Source organism: Chiloscyllium plagiosum, chromosome 20 (assembly GCF_004010195.1).
Source record: "Chiloscyllium plagiosum isolate BGI_BamShark_2017 chromosome 20, ASM401019v2, whole genome shotgun sequence".
Lineage (NCBI taxonomy): Eukaryota > Metazoa > Chordata > Chondrichthyes > Orectolobiformes > Hemiscylliidae > Chiloscyllium > Chiloscyllium plagiosum.
This window is the reverse complement of record NC_057729.1, coordinates 18,913,392-18,934,922: the sequence shown is the minus strand read 5'-3', so window position 1 is coordinate 18,934,922 and position 21,531 is coordinate 18,913,392. Positions and strand designations below refer to the sequence as shown.

The 21,531-nt window shown below is 41.7% G+C and overlaps 1 protein-coding gene across 1 annotated transcript in view; it reads right to left on the bottom strand.

Moving 5' to 3' along the window:
- LOC122560050 (probable phospholipid-transporting ATPase IIA) overlaps positions 1–21,531 on the bottom strand; it is a 179,465-nt gene that overhangs the window by 24,871 nt on the left and 133,063 nt on the right. Inside the window, exons 22-23 of the mRNA XM_043710245.1 lie at positions 3,745–3,809; positions 583–738 (exon numbers count right to left, since the gene is read on the bottom strand). Of these exons, the coding sequence (XP_043566180.1) occupies positions 583–738; positions 3,745–3,809 (221 nt within the window). The remainder of the gene's footprint in view (positions 1–582; positions 739–3,744; positions 3,810–21,531) is intronic.

The window sequence follows — 21,531 nt, the reverse complement described above, 5'->3', positions numbered from 1 at the left end:
GATGCTGAAGTTTCATACTGTCCCGCATCCACAGTTCTGTTTTATGTTTTGCTATATTTACTCATTTAGCTAAGTCAGCGCAACCTGATAATTGGAACTGCTGCTTTTCTAGACAGTGCAGTTAGTGTGCTGTTATTCATTAGTCCAGCGTGAAAACACTTCTTTGTTATTCTTTCAACAAAGATAAAAAATGGTTGATGTACATAGATTAAAGACATTTGCCAAGCTCTAAGCTGGTTTTTAGAAAGATTACCCCTTCTATTGCTTAACTTCCTCCTGCAATATCTCAGTGTAAACAGATGGAAACTGGGATGGGTGGTGGTGGTGGTGTGCAGTTGGGGAAAGGGGGACTTCTGAAGGGAAAGGATAGTCATAATCGCTCCCTTTATTGTGAAATAATATAGAAAATTTATTAGAAAGAAAAACACCATGAAAGATGCCCTTAAAATGTTGTGACATTTTGCTTGTGGTTACTGATGCTGACTGAACTGCTAGCCCACAATTCAATCCAGCGGTCTTTTGTTGCTGTGCAATGCTGTAAAGTTTCAAAACTTGCTTCTCAGGGAATAGTGGTTTGCTTACCTGCATGGTACTAATACACAGGCTCCTGTGGATAACAAACTGGCTAAGAGCTGCTGACCTCTTGTAGCTGTTGCGTCCGTGAACCATCAGTAATCTACCAAGGTGTTTGAACTGAGTTATAGAGAAATCGGATGCCAAAGATGCTTGCTTTCCTTCCTAGAGAAGTTGAAACAAAACTCATGACATTGCTCAGCAGTGTGGGTTTACCTCAAAAACATAGTTTCTGAAAAGCATACTTACAAGTTGGGATGTAAACAAAGATAGAAATGTCAAATTTTCAGTTAAAAATCACAACACCAGGTTATAGTCCAACAGGTTTATTTGGAAGCACTAGCTTTCGGAGTGCCGCTCCTTCATCAGGTGGTTGTGGAGTACGCAATTGTAAGACACAGAATTTTTGGCAAAAGTTTACAGTGTGATGTAACTGAAATTATACATTTAAAATTACCTTGATTGTTTGTTAAGTCTCTCATCTGTGAGAATGACCATGATAGTTTCACTTCTTTCATATGTAAATCACAATACTTGTTTAAAAAGTTACATTCTCAGGTTAACTGTAACAATTGGTGTCAACCCAGATAATGTGTTGAAGGTGTTCACCCGTGTGCTGTTGTCTGTGCCATAATGTTTATACTGATTCTAAAAAATGAGTTAACAGAGTCTTACATGGGATTCATGCAGTTTTTGAGCAAAGTACAATGTAACTCTGCAAGTACAAATTCACCCCACAAATATATGTCTATAAGTGTGCATGTGGGTGTGTGCGTGTGTGTGTCTGGGGTGGGGGGTTCTGAGTGTCTGTGAGACAGTGTGTATGTGTGTGTATAAAGGGGACAAATCCACATGCACATATAAATTTGTGGGGTGAATTTGTACTTGCAGAGTTACATTGTACTTTGCTCAAAAACTGCATGAATCCATGTAAGACTCTGTTAACTTATTTTTTAGATGAGAATCAATATAAACATTATGGCACAGTCAACAGCACACAGGGGGCGAACACCTTCAACACATTACCTGGGTTGACACCAATTGTTAAAGTTAACCTGAAAATGTAACTTTTTAAAAAAAGTTTTGTGATTTACATGAAAAAAGTGAAACTATCATGGCCCTTCTAACAGATGAGAGACTCAACAAACAGTTAAGATATTTTTCAATGTATAATTTCAGTTACATCACACTGTAAATTTTTACTATAAATTCTGCATCTAACAATTGTGTACTCCACAACAACTTGATGAAGGAGCAGCGCTCCGAAAGCTAGTGTGCTTCCAACCAAACCTGTTGGACTATAACCTGGTGTTGTGTGATTTTTAACTTTGTACACCCCAGTCCAACACCGGCATCTCCGAATCAAATTTTCAGGTGATCAAGGAAATCAATTGTAAATTTTTACTATAAATTCTGCATCTAACAATTGTGTACTCCACAACAACTTGATGAAGGAGCAGCGCTCCGAAAGCTAGTGTGCTTCCAACCAAATCTGTTGGACTATAACCTGGTGTTGTGCGATTTTTAACTTTGTACACCCCAGTCCAACACCGGCATCTCCAAATCAAATTTTCAGGTGATCAAGGAAATCAATTAAAATAATCTGACTATAGCAGCATGGACTAAATTGAAACCCAGTTAACAGAAATGAAGGACAGTATTCCAAGTCATCACACCATTGCACTCCATTACGTAAGTCGAAGTCAAAATATGTTTAACCTTGTGTCATTCAAATTCTGGCAGATTGCACAAATAGCATGGTGTCAGTGGACATGCATTCCTTTTTATTTTGTATACCATCAGATAAAACAACTAAAAGTAACCTATACTTAAGTAATAACTTACTCCAGTTCACAATACTTCTATAAGTATTGACCTACAAGGAATTAATGTGTCATTGTTCCTAATTACTATATTACTAATTACATAAATTATATTGGCTGCTGTTTAATTAATGAATTCCATTGTTTTATAATACAGTTTTGTATTTGTTAACGGAAACAAGAAATTTGTGAAAATCATTTGATCTGAACAGTTTTAGTTAAAACCCATTTTTGGTTAATTTTCTTAGAGCTTTGATACCATCAGAATAAATATACACTGAACGAGTTTCCAAACATTATTTCTTTGAGTTTCCTCAGATTTCTGACGGAACATGCTTTTGCTTGCGCACATCTGCCAATTAAAAATTACCTATCACCTTCTCTCCTTGAAAGTGGCCTTGGGGGCCACTACTCATCACTTAATTCCTGTTTCTTGTGGCCCCGCACTGTCTGTGGACTGTGACCTTTTGCTTTGAAAATGCTTAGCTTCTTCCTCAGAAACCTAATTTTTTTTGAAACCTATAACATAGGAGCACCACACAATTCAAATCAAAACCTTGAAAATGTATTTTTAAAACCATAAATTGCACTAAGCCTTATTTTACAATGCTGACACAGGCAGATTTGCAGTCCTGACTCATCTTTCTCATTTCCTCATCATGGAAAGCTTGGAATCAGTTTAATTTTCTGGTGTGATCTAAATTATAACAGTGAGGTGCTCTCAAAATGTACAGAATATCGCGCTCATTCTTGCAATACTCCCTGAAATACTAGCTGCAATATAAAGGTAAATTTCCGGAGATTCACTAAAGCGGAGAATCAGCCAGCTGCGCAAGACTTGTGACATTGAAAGCAGACACCACCAGTTGAAATTCAAAGAGTTTTAATGGAGCGACTCCATGTTAAATTTCACTATTCTTTGACTATCAATTATTTAAAATCACCTGCTTTTTTAAATAGCACCTTAGCAAGTTCAAACCTCGCAAAACATTGTGTCTCTCATAATTTAATATATAATTAGAAAATTATGCAATATGTATACAGAATCAGTCACAATTTGATATAAAGTGCTGCAGAAGCATTGTCAGAAATCATGCAATGTGGACCCTGGCTTAATCCAGAACTGCAAATGATATGGGTCCATATCATATATCTGACCATCGCACATGTCTGAACAAATGCTCCCATGAATCTAACTCACGTGTTGTACCTCATTCATAGCTGAATATTGCAAATTGGCTAATTTGAGTTAGTTCAACCAGTGTAACTGCTGTAAAACATCAACAGAACAGCTTAAATCTATGAAAACTAAACATACCAATAAGTTTACAAATGCCAACACCCTTACCTTGCCTTCAATCCCTACTCCACAGTCAGCAGCCTGGATCATACTGACATCGTTTCCTCCATCACCTGTAACAAAATGTGCATAGATTTAAAACTGGTTTGGATTCAACACAGTAGCCCATTAGTTCCCACATTACACACAAGGTACCTGCCAGTTCCGGTTGTACAGTATGAATATTGGGTAGAGTAACTTCACATTATTCTGCTTAATATCAGGACTGGCTCGATGGCATGTAAATGGATTGCAGATACTAGATTGTAGTCACCTAATCACCCTCGGGTATGAAACAGTCTGACAGCTCAGTGACAACACACATCACTTTGTGATTAGTACAATATATAATCGCAGGCAACTCAGACATTTCTGAACATGATCATCCTAAAAGAAACTTTAAAATATTGAATATTCTGTTCAATTTACTCTTATGATGACAAATTAAAATATGACTGATTTCCTCTCTGAGATTTCTTTGACATGAAAGTATTACTCCTTGTTTCCACAAGTGTGATAACAATTCTTCAAATCTCTACTCTTTTCTTCCGTCTCCCCTTACAAGTAACTCGCTGGCAGACCAACACTTTTATTACCAACCCCACCCAAACATGAATCAGGTCAATCTTATTTTGCTAACTCAAGTACCCTGTATGGCTTCTAACCTTAGATTTGCAGAGTAACCTCTTAAAATGTTAGCACAAGAGTGTTAGGGAGACTTTTACTAATTTTCCCTTTAGAATCATAGAGATGTACAGCATGGAAACAGACCCTTCGGTCCAACTTGTCCATGCCGACCAGCTATCCCAAACCAATCTAGTCCCACCTGCCAGCACCGCATCCTCCAAACCCTTTCTATTTATATACCCATCCAAATGCCTTTTAAATGTTGCAATTGTACCAGCCTCCACTACTTCCTCTGGCAGCTCATTCCATACATGTACCAGCCTCTGCATGAAAAAGTTGCCCCTTAGGTCTCTTTTATATCTTTCCCCTCTCACCATAAACCTATGCCCTCTAGTTCTGGACCACCCCACCCCAGGGAAAAGACTTTGTCTATTTATCCTATCCATGCCATCATGATTTTGTAAACCTTTATAGGGTCACCCCTCAACCTGTTGTGGCCATAATGGAGATGTGGGTTTCACTGGGCAGGAATGGTTGCTTGATGTTCCAGGGTTTAGAACATTTAAAAAGAACAGGGAGGGTGGAAAAAGAGGAGGGGGTGTAGCATTGCTAATCAGAGAGTGCATCACAGCTACAGAAATGAAGGTTGTTGAGGAAGGTTTGACTACTGAGTCAGTATGGGTGGAAGTTAGGAACAGCAAGGCAACAGCCACCGCATTGGGGGGTTTCTACAGACCACCTAATAGCAGTAGAGAGATTGAAGATCTCATAGGCGGGCAGATTCTGGAACAATGCAAAAGTAGCAGGGTTGTTTTTATGGGTGATTTCAACTTTCCCAATATCGACTGGAACCTCCTAAGTGCAGATGGTTTGGATGAAGCCAATTTTGTCAGGTGTGTTCAGGAGGGTTTCCTTACTCAGTATGTTGACAGACTGACCAGGGGAAAGGCCATTTTGAATTTGGTGCTCAGCAACGAACCAGAACAGGTGTCAGATCTCGTGGTGAGAGAGCACTTTGGTGACAGTGATCACAATTGCCTCACATTTAGCATAGCCTTGGAAAGGGAAAGGAGCAATTACCGAGGGAAGATATTCAATTGGGGAAAAGAAAATTATGCGCTGACAGGAGTTGGGAAGTATAGATTGGGAGCAATTGTTCCACAGAAAGGGCACAGCAGACATGGGGAGACTATTTAAGGAGCAGTTGTTGCGAGTGATGCACAAATTTGTTCCTCCGAGGCAGGTAAGAAGTGATAAGATTAAGGAACCTTGGATGACGAGAACAGAGGAACTTCTCATCAAAAAGGAAGGAGGCAACTTATGTAAGGTGGAGAAAGCAAGGATTTAGCACAGCTTTAGAGGATTACAGGCTTGCTAGAAAGGAGCTCAGAAATGGACTGAGGAGATCCAGGAGGGGGTACGAAAATGGCTTGGCAAGAAGGATTAGGAAGAACCCAAAGGTGCTTTACTCATACGTGAGGAATAAGAGAATGATCAGGGATAGCTGAGGGAACTTGTGCTTGGAGTCTGAGCAGAAAGGGAAGCCCTAAATGAGTTTTTTGCTTCGATTTTCACCAAGGAAAGGGAACTTGTTGTAAATGAAAACTTAGAGGAGCTGGGATACAGTCTTGACCAGATCAAGATTGATGAAGTTGATGTGCGAGAAATTTTGGAAAACATTACCATTGATAAAGTCCCCAGGGCCAGATCAGAATTATCCGAGGCTGCTCCGGAAAGTGAGAAAGGAGGTTGCTCAGCCGCTGGCAAGGATATTTGCGTCCTCACTCTCCACAGAAGGAGAGTGGACGATTGGAAGGAGGCCAATGTTGTTCCTCTTTTCAAGAAAGGTAATAGGGAATTTGCTGGCAATTACAGACCAGTCAGTTTTAAGCCTGTGGTCAGCAAAGTTTTGGAAAGAATTCTGAGGGATAAGATTTATGACTATTTGGCAAAGTGTAGTGTGATTAAAGGCAGTCAGCATGGCTTTGTGAGGGACAGGTCATGCCTCACAAATCTTATTGAGTTCTTTGAGGTGGTGTCAAGACAGGTCGATGATGGTTGAGCAGTGGATGTGGTGTATATAGATTTCAGCAAGGCATTTGATAGGGTTCCCCATGGTAGGCCCATTTATAAAGTCAGGAAGTATGGGATAAACGGAGATTTGGCTATCTGGATTCAGAATTGGCTGGCTGACAGAAGGCAGAAAGTGGTTGTAGATGGAAAGTATTCTGCCTGGAGGACAGTGTTGAGTGGGGTCCCGCAGGGCTCTGTTCTTGGGCCTCTGCTCTTTGTAGTTTTTATAAATGACTTGGATGAGGTGGTTGAGGGGTGGGTTAGTAAATTTGCAGTTGACAGAAAGGTTGGAGGTATCGTCGATAATATAGAGGGCTACTGCAGGCTGCAGCGCGACATAGACAGGATGCAGAGCTGGGCTGAGAAATGGCAGATGGAGTTCAACCTGGATAAATGCAAAGTGATGCATTTTGGAAGGTCGAACTCGAATGCTGAATATAGGATTAAAGACAGGATTCTTGACAGTGTGGAGGAACAGAGGGATCTAGGTGTGCAAGTACATAGATCGCTCAAAGCTGCCACCCAAGTGGATAGGGTTGTTAAGTATATGGTGTTTTGGCTTTCATCAGAGGTATAGAGTTTAAGAGCCATGAGGTTTTGCTGCAGCTCTACAAGTCCCTGGTGAGGCCACACTTGGAATATTGTGTCCAGTTCTGGTCGCCCTACTATAGGAAAGATACAGAGGCTTTGGAGAGGGTGCAAAGAAGGTTTACCAGGATGCTGCCTGGACTGGAGGGCTTGCCTCATGAAGAAAGGTTGAATAGGCTCGGACTTTTCTCTCTGGAGAGAAGGAGGAAGAGAGGAGACCTGATAGAGGTGTATAAAATAATGAGAGGAATAGATAGAGTCAATAGCCAGAGACACTTCCCCAGGGCAGGATTGACTGGGGCGAGAAGTCATAGTTTGAAGATATTAGGAGGAAGGTATAAAGGAAACGTCAGAGGTAGGTTCTTTATGCAGAGAGTTGTGAATGCATGGAATGCGTTACCAGCTGTGGTGGTGGAAGCAGAGTCATTGGGGACATTTAAGCGACTTCTGGACATGCACATGGACAGCAGTGAGTTGAGGAGTGCGTAGGTTTTTACTATATTTTACATTAGGATTAAATTTTGATACAACATCGTGGGCCAAAGGGCCTGTTCTGTGCTGTACTTTTCTATGTTCTATGTTCTAACCTCTGACGCTCCAGGGAGAACAGCCCCAGCCTGTTCAGCCTCTCCCCATAGCTCAAATCCTCCAACCCTGGCAACATCCTTATAAATCTTTTCTGAACCCTTTCAAGTTTCACAACACCTTTCCAATAGGGAGGAGACCAGAATTGAACGCAATATTCCGACAGTGGCCTAACCAATGTCCTGTACAGCCACAACATCATGTCCCAACTCCTGTACTCAATACTCTGACCAATAAAAGAAAGCATACCAAACGCCTTCTTCACTATCCTATCTACCTGCAACTCCACTTTCAAGAAGCTATGAACCTGCACTCCAAGGTCTCTTTGTTCAGCAACACTCTCTAGGACCTTACCATTAAGGTGTATAAGTCCTGCTAAGATTTGCTTTCCCAAAATGCAGCACCTCGCATTTATCTGAATTAAACTCCATCTGCCACTTCTCAGCCCATTGGCCCATCTGGTCAAGATCCTGTTGTAATCTGAGGTAACCTTCTTTGCTGTCCACTGCATCTTCTTTGCTGTCCACTGTCATCTGCAAACTTACTAACTGTACCTCTTATGCTCACATCCAAATCATTTATGTAAATGACAAAAAGTAGAGGACGCAGCACCAATCCTTGTGGCACTCCACTGGTCACAGGCCTCCAGTCTGAAAAACAATCCTCCACCACCACCCTCTGTCTTCTACCTTTGAGCCAGTTCTGTATCTAACTGGCTAGTTGTCCCTGTATTCCGTAAGATCTAACCTTGTTAACCAGTCTCCCATGGGGAACCTTGTTGAACACCTTACTGAAGTCCATATAGATCACATCTACTGCTCTGCCCTCATCAATCCTCTTTGTTACTTCTTCAAAAAACAGAATCAAGTTTGTGAGACATGATTTCCCACGTACAAAGCCATGTTGACTATCCCTAATCAGTCCTTGCCTTTCCAAATACATGTACATCCTGCCCCTCAGGATGCCCACCACTGACGTCAGGCTCACTGGTCTATAGTTTACTAGCTTGTCCTTACCACTCTTCTTAAACAGTGGCACCATGTTAGTTATCGAGGAAGTGAAAGGTTGTGATACTTGTGCCGATATTTAGGAATAACCAAGAGTCAGAGCTTAGCTCAAGTAGGCTGTAATGTCAAACATGCATGACGCAACTACTTTAATTTCTGATTACTTTGGCCCAAATCCAAGAAAGGATGTGAATAAACAAATACTTCCAGGGGAAGACTGGTGGTGTTGTATATCCTGTACATAATGAGTCTTAATGGCAAGCACTCAAAATAATTTAAAATACTGAGACAGGAGTGTCATGTTTAGCATTTTCAGTGTTTAAAAAGTTAATAGAAGATAACTGTTGACTGCCCATTTTGTAAATCCAGCGGGATCATTAAACATCTTCCAATATTGCCTCCAGTTACACACTATATTATGCTGGATATAACAACTGGTTGCCTTGTTTAACTTTTCTTAAGACAGCTGTGCTTGTGGATCCTCAGACTCGGTCTTGTGCTTCGCTTTATGTACTGAAGGAAACACGTCTGCGCTTTCAGCTCTGCCTTAAGATATGTTGTAAAAGAAATATGCTGCCTTGCATGTAGATTTAAAGCAACATCCGCTACAGTGTGTGGTATTTAATTTCTGCATCGACACATAACTGCCAACTGACCATCAGACAAGGGCCAAGTCAGAGGCACTTCACACTCGAAGGTTGTGAACTTATGCAAATTACTCTGACCTTTGACATATGGAAGATTTGGACTAACAATTTACCAAGAACAATGCTTCAAAAGGACTGCTCACAGATTTGCTTATTTTGTTTGTTAGAATCTGTGGATAATGGACGGTGTTGAAGTCAGTGGTGCCAAGTACATTCAGTTCCTGAGGGAAAAAAAATTCATTGTGTTATGCAACAGCGTCACCTAGTTTTTAGTTAAGGAAATGTTACATCTCTGATTATGTGTTTCACTCATCTGTTTATGCTTACTCTTAACTCATGTGATTTGAGTCGCACATAACAGAGATCACAGGTTTAACCTTGTGTTGATCAAGCTCACCTAGTGGACATCTTCGGAGCAAAATGGTTACCATTTGTGACCCAGGGTTTAAATAAATTTAGCAATAAGGGTACTGCTGGAAGTCAATCACAGTTTCCACTCTTAATGACAATATCCAGTCAGTGACTCCACACCACCTGAAACATGCTAACATGCGTGCTCCACCTGGACATGTGACAAATAGTGCAGTAGCAAAGGGCCAGCAACTGAGGAACTGTGGTCAAGCAGAAATCACAATTCCAGGGAAGAAGGGGAGAAAAAAAATGTCAAGAGAGAACTTAAGTACTGTTGGATCTGGACATGTTGTACTAGTGTGCTGCTTTTTTGTGGTCAGAAGGTGGCACTGTTTGATGGCGGTGGACTGCAGGTTCTGCTTTTGATCAGAGTTTACAAAACATTCATAGGAAAAATTTGTAGAGGCCCATTGGCTCATTACATCTTTACTGCCAAATTTACAGTATAACCTACAATAGTCCCCCTTCCTCACACTATGCCTGTAACTCTGAATGTTATGACATTTCAAGTGTTCATCCAAGTACTTTCTTTTTTACATGTTGAGGTAGGGCATTCAAAACCTCCTCCCACCTCCCACCCCCCACCCTCATCCTCTGGGTGAAAAACATTTCCTTTGAATTCCCATTAAATCTCCTTCCTTTCACTTTAAAATTATGCCCCCTTGATACTGATCCTTTGACTAAGGGTATCAGTGCTTTCTATTCACCCAGACAAGCAGAACTGCACACAGTCTTCCAGCTGTGGCATAACCAAAATTCTGTACAGATCCAACATGACCATCTTGCTCTTATCATCTGATGTATCTCTATCAGGTCTCCCTTCAACCTTCTCTGCTCCAAAGAAAACAATTTGATTTTATCTAGCCTCTCTTCATAGCTGTAATGCTCCATACCAGGTTCCATTACCAAATGCTCCTGATGAATCTCCTTTGCACCCTCTCTGGTGCAATCGCATCCTCCCTATAGTGGACAAGCAGAACTGCACACAGTCTTCCAGCTGTGGCATAACCAAAATTCTGTACAGATCCAACATGACCGTCTTGCTCTTATCATCTAGACTGACTGATAATGGTTAAGTGTCCGGTCTGCTTTCTTAACTACTCTATTAACTTGTGCTGCCACCTTCAGGGATTTGTGGGGACAAACACTCCAAGATCACTCGGTTCCTCTGAGCTTCCTACTGTCTTGCCATTCATCGAGAATTCCCTTGTCTTGTTCCTTCTTCCAAAGTGCATCAGCTCCACATTTTTATCAGGGTTAAATCCCATCTGACCAATCCATTTATATCTTCCTGTAGCTAACACGTTCCTCCTTACTGTTAACCATCCAGCCAATCCTTGTTTATCCACAAAGTTACTTATCTTCAACTCTACACCCTCCCCCTTCCCCAGCATCCAGTCACACAATAGCCTTCAACTGCCACCTTCTGTTTGCTGTCACTAAGTCAACTTGCTAAGTTATCCTGCATCCCATGCGGCACTTCGTCAAAGGCCTTTCTGAAATCTATATAAAACTACATCATCAACTGCTCTACCCTCATCTACATATTTGGTCAGCACCTCAAAAATGTTCCACCAGATTTAATAGGTATGACCTCCCTTTGACAAATTTCCGAATCTTGACAAAGCAATGCTGACGATACCCCATCAAACCATGTCTTTCTCTCTCACTATTTTCTCCAACAGTTTCCTGCCCACTGACACTCTCTAACACCCTTCTTGTGAACTGGAACTACATTGGCTGTCCTCCAGTACCTCCCCTAAGGCCAGAAATGACAAAAACTTGAGTCAAGGCCACAGTAATTTTCTTTCATATTTGGTTCAGAGGGGCAGGGGCGTGTGCCAAGTCTTGGGAGGAGCATATCAGCAATGTGAGGCAGAAACTAGGCAGATGGAAGCTACGGTCGCTCTCCATCACGGGAAGAAACCTGGTCATCAGGTATGAGGCACTGTCATTGCTGTTATACATGGCACAGGTCTGGCCTATTCCCAGAACCTGTGCTGTTACAGTCACCTGGGCCATCTTCCATTTTATATGGAGATCAAAGATGGACCGGGTCCAAAGGGACTCGATGTATAAAGATCTGGGCAACAGGGGGAAAAAAAAACACACCCAATGCCACCCTCACCCTGATGGCCACCTTTGTATGTGGCTGCATCAAGCTGTGCGTGGATCCCCGGTACGCAAACACCAAGTGTCACTATGTACTGAGGTTCTACCTGTCCCCGGTGTTGCGAAGGATGGGCCTGTCCTCGCTGCTGCGGAACGCTCCGAGTAGTTGGACCGTTCCGGATCACCTGTCCTTTGTGGAGAAATTTATGAAGAAAAACAAGTCCATCAGGAAGTGGTCAGCACGTAGTGTCCTTGATACCCTTCGGGAAAAAGAGGGCGGATCCTATCGAGCAGTTCCCTGAGCAGACTGTCAAAGCCATTTGGCAGAATGCCTCATCGCCAGAACTTTCCAACAAGCACCAAGACATGGCTTGGCTGGTGGTGAGAAGGGCTCTGCCTGTGAGATCCTTTATGCACACCCGGACTCTCTGCCACACAGCACACTGCCCTCGAAGCGGCTGCAGGGGGGACGAGACTGTCACACACCTCCTTTTGGAATGTGCCTACATAAAGGAAGTCTGGAGAGGAATGCAGTGGTGTTTGTCGAGGTTTGTCCCGAGCAACTCCGTGACGTGGGACTCCATGCTCTACGGTCTGTTCCCTGGGATGCACACCAAGACGAACATCAACTGTGCCTGGAGGATCATCAACTCGGTGAAAGACACTCTTTGGTCTGTCCGAAACCTGTTGATCTTCCAGCTGAAGGAGTTGACCCTGACTGAGTGTTGCAGACTGGCACATTCCAAGGTCTAGGTCTACGTGTTGAGGGATGCGCTGAAGCTTGGGGCAGCTGCCACCAAGGAGCGGTGGGGAAAGACCAACGTGTAACGTCTGCCTGCCAAAGAACAGGGGGCCCACTCAGTAAGTGGGCTCCACTGACTCCTCAGCAAAATACCAGGATGGTCAATGTACAGACTTATATATACGAATGATTAATTCCGATCTCTGTATGTAAAGAAATGGAATGTATACGTATGTATGGCAAAATAAATTCCTTCCCAGCCTCCCACAGTAGCTTGGGATACAACTCATCTAGATTTGTCCACTTTTAAAATCTGCCAAAACCCCCAATACCTCCTCGCTTCTTATACCAAACTGCTCGAGAATTCACAGTACAGGTACATCTTCGCAAATTCTGTATTTGGATCCCCTTTCTTTCAAGTAAAGCTAGATGTGTAGTACTAATTTAACACTTTACTAATGTCCGCTGGCTTCACACACAGATTACCCCCTTGGTCCCTAATAGGTGCTACTCTTTCACTACTTATTTTCTATGCCTTGACATCCTTATAAAATAACTTGGGATTATCCAAGTTGTCCACCAGCCTTTTTTCATGCCCTGTCTTTGCTCTCTAATTGCTCACCCCTTTCTATAATCCTCTCGGGCATAATTTGTTTTGTTCTCTTTGTATATGTTCTACATTTCCATTTTCCTTTTTATCCAATCCTGAATAACCCCAGAAATGCAGGGTTCCCTGGGCTGGATGCTCCTGTATTTCACCCTAAAGTGAACACTTTGGACCTGTACTCCTCCCAGTACCTTGTTCAACAACTCCCTGCTGTTCTAATGTAGATTCACTCTCAAGTAACTGTGCCCAGTCTACTTTGGCTCTACCAAGTCTATTTTGGCCAGATCCTGCCTTATTTTAATAAAGTTTGCCATATCCCTTTCAAAGCCTTATTTTAAGACCATCTTTTTTCCTTTTTCATTAAAGCTTAAAATGTACCATTTTATGGTTGCTATCGCTAAAATGTCACCTTGAACATCTGTCAAGCCTCACTCGCCAGAAGTAGGGCCAGCTCTGCATTGCCCCTTGTAGAAGCATCTACCATATTCTTACAGGTTGTAAATTAATGTGGTTAACCTTTCACTATGTTTACATTAAAAATCATCCCATTAATAAAAACTCAATGAATACTTTGCTTATTCACTAGTGAGGGGGACTTTGTTGTTTGTGAGGACAGTGTGAAACAGGCTGTATGCTCAAACAGGTTGATGTTAAGGAGGAAGATGTGCTGTAAATTTTAAAAAACGTGAGGACAGATAAATTCCCTGGACCAGATGGGATGTACTGAAGGATATTACGGAAAATAAGGAAAAAGATTACTGTGCCTTGATCTTTGTGTCCTCACCTGTCCACTGGAGTAGTACCAGATGATTAGAGGGTAGCAAATGTTATTCCCTTGTTCAAGAAAGGGAATAGGGATAACAATGGAAATTGCAGGCCAGTCAGTCTTATGTTGGTGGTGGGCAAATTATTGGAAAGGATTCTGAGATACAAGATTTATGATTATCTCTAATCAAACTATGCTTTTCCAAATAGTCAGCATGGCTTTGTGAGGGGCAGATCATGCCACACAAACCTTATTGAATTCTTTGAGAATGTGACAAAACACATTGATGAACGTAGAGCAGTGGATGTGGTGTATATGGATTTTAGCAAAGCACTTGAGAAGGTTCCCCAAGGTAGGCTCATTCGCAAAGTAAGGAGGCATGGGATACAGGGAAAACTGGCTGGATACAGAATTAGTTAGGTCATAGAAGACAAAGGGTGGTAGTAGATGGAAACTATTCAGACTGGAGCCCAGTGACCAGTGGTGTTCCACATGAATCAGTTTTGGGACCTCTGCATTTTGTGGTTTTTATTAATTACTCGGAGGAAGTGGAAGGGTGGGTTAGTAGGTTTGCCAATGACACGAAGGTTGAAGTGGTTGTGGATAGTGTGGAGGACTTCAACGGGACATTGACAGGATGTAGAGCTGTGCTGATAAGTAGCAGATGAAGTTCAACCTGGAAAAGTGTGAAGCGATTCATTTTGGAAGGTCAAATTTGAATGCAGATTACAGGGTTAAAGGCAGGATTCTTGGCACTATGGAGGAACAGAGGGATCGTGAGGTCCATGTCCACAGATCCCTCAAAGTTGCCACCCAAGTTGATATGGTTGTCAAGGTGGCACATGATATGTTAGCTTTCATTAGCAGGCGGACTGAGTTTAACAGCTGTGAGGTTATGCTGCAGCTCTGTAGAGCCCTGGTTAAACTACACTTGGAATATTGTGTTCAGTTCTGGTCACCTCATTATAGGAAGGATGTGGAAGCTTTAGAGAGGGTGCAGAGGAGATTTACCAGGATGCTGCCTGGACTGGAAGGCATGTCTTATGAAGGAAGATTGAGGGAGCTAGAGCTTTTCTCATGGGTGCAAAGAAGGATGAGAGGTGACTTGATAAAGGTATACAAAATGATAAGAGGCATAGATAGAGTGGATAGCCAGAGACTTTTTCCCAGGACAGAAATGGCTATCATGAGAGGGGCATAACTTTAAGGTGATTGGAGAAAGGTTTAGGGGAGATGTCAGAGGTAGGTTCTTTACACAGAGTGGTGGGTGCATGGAATGCACTGCCAGTAGCGGTAGTAGAGTCAACTACATAAGGGATATTCAAGCGACTCCTGGATAGGCACATGGAAGATAGTACAATGAAGGGTATGTCAGTTAGTTTGACCTTAGAGTAGGACAAAAGGTCAGCACAACATTGAGGGCTGAAGGGCCTGTACTGTGCTGTACTGTTCTATGTTCTATTATTGCAGTTTTGTTCAGCAAGACATGGTAACAGTAACAGCTTTGTATCCCTCATATTTTCAACACTCCGTGTGAGGTTTAGGATGTAAATTGGATCTGCACTTTCAGTGTACTCATTTCCAATGCAGCCCCTGGTGCACACCAGTTTAGTGAGGGGATTTGTGTGGGTGATAGGAATGGTCTGCAGAGCGAACAGATCATGTCATCCGTCAGAGTGCAATTGATTGAGCTGCAGCAGTGCAATTTCCAACTTTAGATAGTACCCTCCAGATAGTACCCTCTTTTAAACACAAACAATAGGATATTGGAAAAAGGTCAGATCAGAATAGTCACCATCAAGTTTTTTTACAATGTCACTGCTGACTGTCTTGGCAGTCATAGTAACTGGAATGATGAGTAATACAGATTTCTCCATTGGAATGGAGAACAGATAGCCATACTTGTCCTCACTGGGTATTTGTTCCTACCTTCTGTTAGCCATATGGTGTGTCTGTCATGGTTGACTGCCATTACTTGGAATAAGGGTGTGAGACTTGCAACTGTCCGAGGTGTATGAGGCTGATGTATAAACCATGAGTGAAGGAGATTGTTGGTAAGTGAGATATGGGGGGAGTGGGGCATTTAGTGATTCAGCTAGGTTGGGACTGTTCATTGTCAAATGTGCCATCTGAAGATCCCTTTGTGTGATGACACTGAATGTCTTTTGGCATTGCATCCTGATCCTTAGGTTATATTCCTGTCATTGATCACAGCACTTAGTTGTTCTCATTATTTTTGCAGAATTCATTTGGAAAGTTCCTGGTCCCACGAGAACAGAAAACCTTTCCCTACATGGAACCTCCTAAATTGAAGTGCTGCATCAGAGGATTTATCAGCCCATTCTGACCACATACATGGGATCACAGAACAGCTACAACACAGGAGGTCATAAAACTTGCCAAGACCATGCTGGTTCTCTGTGAGAGCAAATTAGCCAGTTCCAACGCCCTGACTTATATTTGCCTATAATTTATTTTTTAAACCTCAAGTGCTTGTCCAAATCCCTTTTGAAATCAATAATCAAATGGGTCTCTGCCACCCTCAGGCTTCCCCGCATCCAAACTGCTTCAATAATGAATATCAGCATCTGCTCAAACCAAAACACACATCCCCTTTCAGATACAGGAGGCCATTTGGAACTCTTGCTTTCTATCCCTGAATCAGGCCTACCACATTCAATCACATCACACTGCTCTGCATTAAAATTTCATCTGCTATTTGTTGGCCCACTCTACCAAACTATGTCGTTTTGAAGTTTTACACTAGCCTCCTCACACTTTACAATACTTCGAAGTTATGCATCATCTGCAAACTAAGGTCTATAACACACCAGGAAAATCATAAACAATCTCTGGAGAACTCCAGTGCAACTCTTCTTGCAGTCCAAAAAAAAAATTCATTATATTAGCACTGCTGCCTCACACCGGTAGAGACCCGGGTTCGATTCCAGCCTCAGGTGACTGTCTGTGTGGAGTTTGCACATTCTCCCCATGACTGTGTGGGTTTCCTCTGGGTGCTCCAGTTTCCTCTCAAGTCCAAAGATGTGCAGGTTCGGTGAATTGGCCTTGCTAAATTGCCTCTCGTGTTCAGGGATGTGTAGGTTAGGTGGGTTAGTCAGGGGAAAAGTAATAGAATAGGGGAATGGGTCTGGGTGGATTACTCTTCAGTGGGTTGCTGTAGACCTGTTGGGCCAAATATCCTGTTTCCATATTGTAGGAATTCTATGATTTATGATAATATGATTCCTGATACTCAGCTAATTTCATGTCTTGCTGTCTTGAATTTTGCCCACCAGCCTACTGAGTGGTACTTTAACAGAATGACTTCTGAAAGTCCATGTTCAACACATCAGCAGCATTGTCCTCATCAACCCTCTCTGTCACCTCACTAAAAGAACTGGAGGTTAAATATCATTTTCCCATAACAAATCCATGCTTGCTTTCCCTAATTAAGCTGCATTTCCCCTTATGACTATTAATTTTATCCTGAATTATCATTTTAGAAGCTTCCCCACCGCACAGGTGAGCCTGACTGACCTTTACTTTCTGGACTTATCCTTGTTCTCTTAACTGATCTATGGGGCAACATTTTTCAGTTCTTCAGTCCTCTGGTATCATCCAAGTTTAAATAAAATTGGAAAATTATGGCCAGTTCCTCTACAGTTTCAATTTTCATTTTCTTCAGTACTTTTGGCTGTAGAGTCAATTCTGATAAAATGCAATTGTTCTATTCTCGTGCAATCTTGCATTATAAGAAAATTGTGCAATAGCTGCGCCATTTAAACAAATGGGGTCAGAATCGTGTTATAGTTAATATAGGTAGAGAAAGTTCACTTTCCACAAATAATGGTCAAAATTCTTTAATCACGTTAAGGTCAATTTGCATTGAAGAAACATGCGTTATATCAGAACCGAACGCATTTCATCCAGTGTTGATGTTTTATTAACATAGACAGGCTATCCAACTGCTTTTATATCAATTTTGAGCTTTTGAAATGTGTGAACTACATTTCTTTTCACCATGGTCTGCTCAGCATTTCTTTCTTGGCAAAGACAGAGGCCATAGCCCCTGTTTCTCCTGTAAATCCCTTCCTTGTTCTCTAACCTCCAGCACTTCACCCCTTAACTATTTCTATGTCGAATGAAGACTTGTGAATTCCATTTCATGTCAGCTGCCATTCTCGTTTAAAATTCTCTCTTTGCTGCTCTGATATGCTTTTCAATTTCCTCCTGAATTTTGTATATTCAGCCTGGTTCTGTTATTGATCAGACGACATCCAAACATACATTCTCTTCTTCACCTTGAACTCCAACTCTTTTGTCAACCAGAGAGCTCTCATGTGTTTGCCCTAACTACGTCCTCTTTAAGGGAATCCATTGTTCAGTTCATTTTGCCTGCCATTCCTTTGATTCCAGTTCATTTGACTCTTATCCATTTTTAACTCTTTGAAGTTGGCTTTCTCTCTGTTATTTATTTGGATTGTTCCTTGTCCTTTTCCATAACCAATCTAAATCTTATGAAACAATGATCAATAACTCACAAACATTTCCCTAGTGACACTTGATCTACTTGACTCACCACATTTCCAAGAACCAGGTCCAACAATGCCTCCTTTCTGTTTGGATTAGAAACATATCCTATAGAAAATTCAACTCAACACACTCTCAGAATTCTTGCCCTTGTCCATATTTTAAACAACTATCCCTGTCTATACTCAGATATAGAATGTCCTCCATTGTAATAATTCTACATATTTCTAACTTCTACGCAAATTTGTCACTCTACATCTTTCCCACTAATTGGCGGCCGATAAATTACACCAAGTGATGTCACTGCACTTTATTTCTTCTTTAGCTCCAGCCAAAGAGAGTCTGTCCTTGATCTCTCTGCTCTGGGACATCCTCTCTCTCCAGCACTGCAGTGTCTCCTTAATCAGTACTGCCATCCCTCCCCCTTTAATTTCTGTCCTTGTATCCTGACCTTGTATCCAGGAATATTTAACAACCACTGTTGCTTTACTTTGTGCCAAGTTTCTGTTAGATTCACTTTTACTCTAAACCCACATAATAACTTTCACAATTTCCTTTTGCAGTGCTATCTATATCTCCAGGTATACTGTGGACCTTGGCATCTAATACTACCTTCTTGATACCATACCCTTACCAAACTAATTTAAACATTCCCCAATAGAGGAAGCAAATTGCTCTGTTCAGATGCACCCTCTATATATCTCATCTACTTCAGAGGTGGTCCCAGAAATTTGTCTTTCCAGCTACACATTGTCTGCTTTAATCATCCAATTCTTATCGTCATTTGCAAGTCGTATCAAGAGTACTCTGGAAAGGACTAATACTGAAGTCCTCCTTGCTGATCTTCTACCTGGCTCCCTAAATTCAGCCTGCAGGAACATCTCCCTCTTTTAAGCTATGTTTTTGACACCAATGTGGACCATGGCTGTTTATTCATGCCTCCTGAAGGTACTCTGCTTCAATTCAGTGATATCCTTGACCTTGCCATTTGAGACAAAAAAAAATTGGGGGAACAGGGTTTAAAATGTTACGGAAAAGGAAAATTAACAGTCTTAGGGAAAACCTCAGTGAGTTGTAAAGGAATCTAGGAGAAAGTGAGGACTGCAGATGCTGAGATCAAAGTCAACAGTGGAAACCTGATGAAGGGCTTATGCCCGAAATATCGATTCTCCTGCTCCTTGGGTGTTGCCTGACCTGCCATGCTTTTCCAACACCACACTGTAAAGAAATCTAACCCAGGTAGATTAGATTCAAATTAGCAGGCAAAACAGACATTGAAAATAATGGGAGATTCCAAAGAGGATGCAGTTCACATATTTTGAGTAGATACTGCCACAGACAAGTCATAGATTTCAAGTGGTTTGCAAACGAAGTCAGTCAATTTGATATGAGGAAGAAAAGACACACAGCGAATGGTTCAGGTCTGACTGGATGTGTGGTGAATATAGGTTCAAGTGAGGCTTAGATGGCTATTAAAACAAACATTTGGGAGAGAAAAGGGTGGCAGAGTAGCACTAAGTCACGCTACTCAGGTGGACAGTTGCTACATGATGGGCCGGGACAGTTGTATACTAGTTATGTTCCAAACAGTTCTGTACCATGACAATTCTGTGATCATGTGGTGTGAGGGGAAGGGTATCCAAAGCTAGTGATCCAGGATGATTAAAGAATGTGGTTACAATGAGACAGAAGGAGGTTTATGACAAACGTATGCTTCATAATACAACAGGAAATACATATTCTAAGAAAGGAGTAAGGGATAAAAGAAAAATTCTGAGAATAGATTATGCCAAGATAAGAAGGAAATCTAAGAGTCTTTTATATAAATACAAAGAGTAAGGGGTTATCAGAAGTGGGTGGGAAAGATTAGGAACCAAGAGGAAGTACTCAAATGAAGACTGGAGTCATGGCCAAAGCACTAAATGATTATTGTGCATTTTAAAATAAAAAGGTGGCATTGTTAAAGGAAGAGACAGTTGAACCTAATATTGTCATGTTTGACTAATGTGATTCAAGTTATCAGGGGAGGTTGAATGTAGCAGTAGTTGAAGTTATTTAGATAAACTTTCACAAGGCAGTAGAGCAAATGACCACACAATAGGTTTACACTCAAGGATAATGTCCTATAATCAAAACAGCAGCATGGATACTCAGTTGGTTAAGGAACAGAAAGCAGAGAGTTACTTAAAAATTTGGCAGTCTTCAAGGTAGAAAAGTCACTGCCCGTCTAAAGGTGTAAGGTTGAAAATTGCAGAGGCACCGGTCATAATATTCCTGTAAAGTTGTTTTTCTCTAGTAAGAGAAAATAATATAGTAATGTTTCCAAGAGTCAGTACCTCGGACCACTGCTCTTTTTGAGGAACATTAATGACATTGACTTGGGGATTGAGAACTCGAGCCCACAGTTTACATTTGGCAAACTCAAATGTAGCAAAAAGGAGAATAGCAACAGAATCCCAGAGGACATAGGGAGACTGGTAAAATGGGCAGGAACAATGACAGATTAAACTAATGTAAAAAATGAAGCGATGCATTTCATATGAAGAATGAAGAGAAGCGGATGAACTAAATGGTATGATTTTAAAATGTGTACACAGAACATAGAAATTACAACACAATACAGGCGCTTTGACTCTTTATATTGCACCAACCTGTGGAACCAATCTAAAGCCCATCTATCCTACACTATTCCACTTTCATCTATACGTTTATCCAATGACATTAAAAGTTGTCGAGTTTACTATTGTTGCAGGCAGTGCGTTCCATGCCCCTACTACTGAGTACAGGAGCAAAGCGACCAGAGGATGGGCCTGCACAATGGCTCAGTGGTTAGCACTACTGCCTCACAGCGCCAGGGACCTGGGTTTGATTCCACCCAGGGCCAACTGTCTGTGCAGAGTTTGCACATTCTCCCCATGTCTTTGTGGATTTCCTCCAGGTGCTCCAGTATTCTTTCACAGTCCAAAGATGTTCAAGTTAGGTGGATTGACGATGCTAAATTGCCCTGTAGTATCCAGGAATACACAGGTTAGATGGGAAATATAGGGTAGGGATGGGTCTGTGTGTGATGCTCTTTGGAGGGTCAATGTGGACTTTTTGGG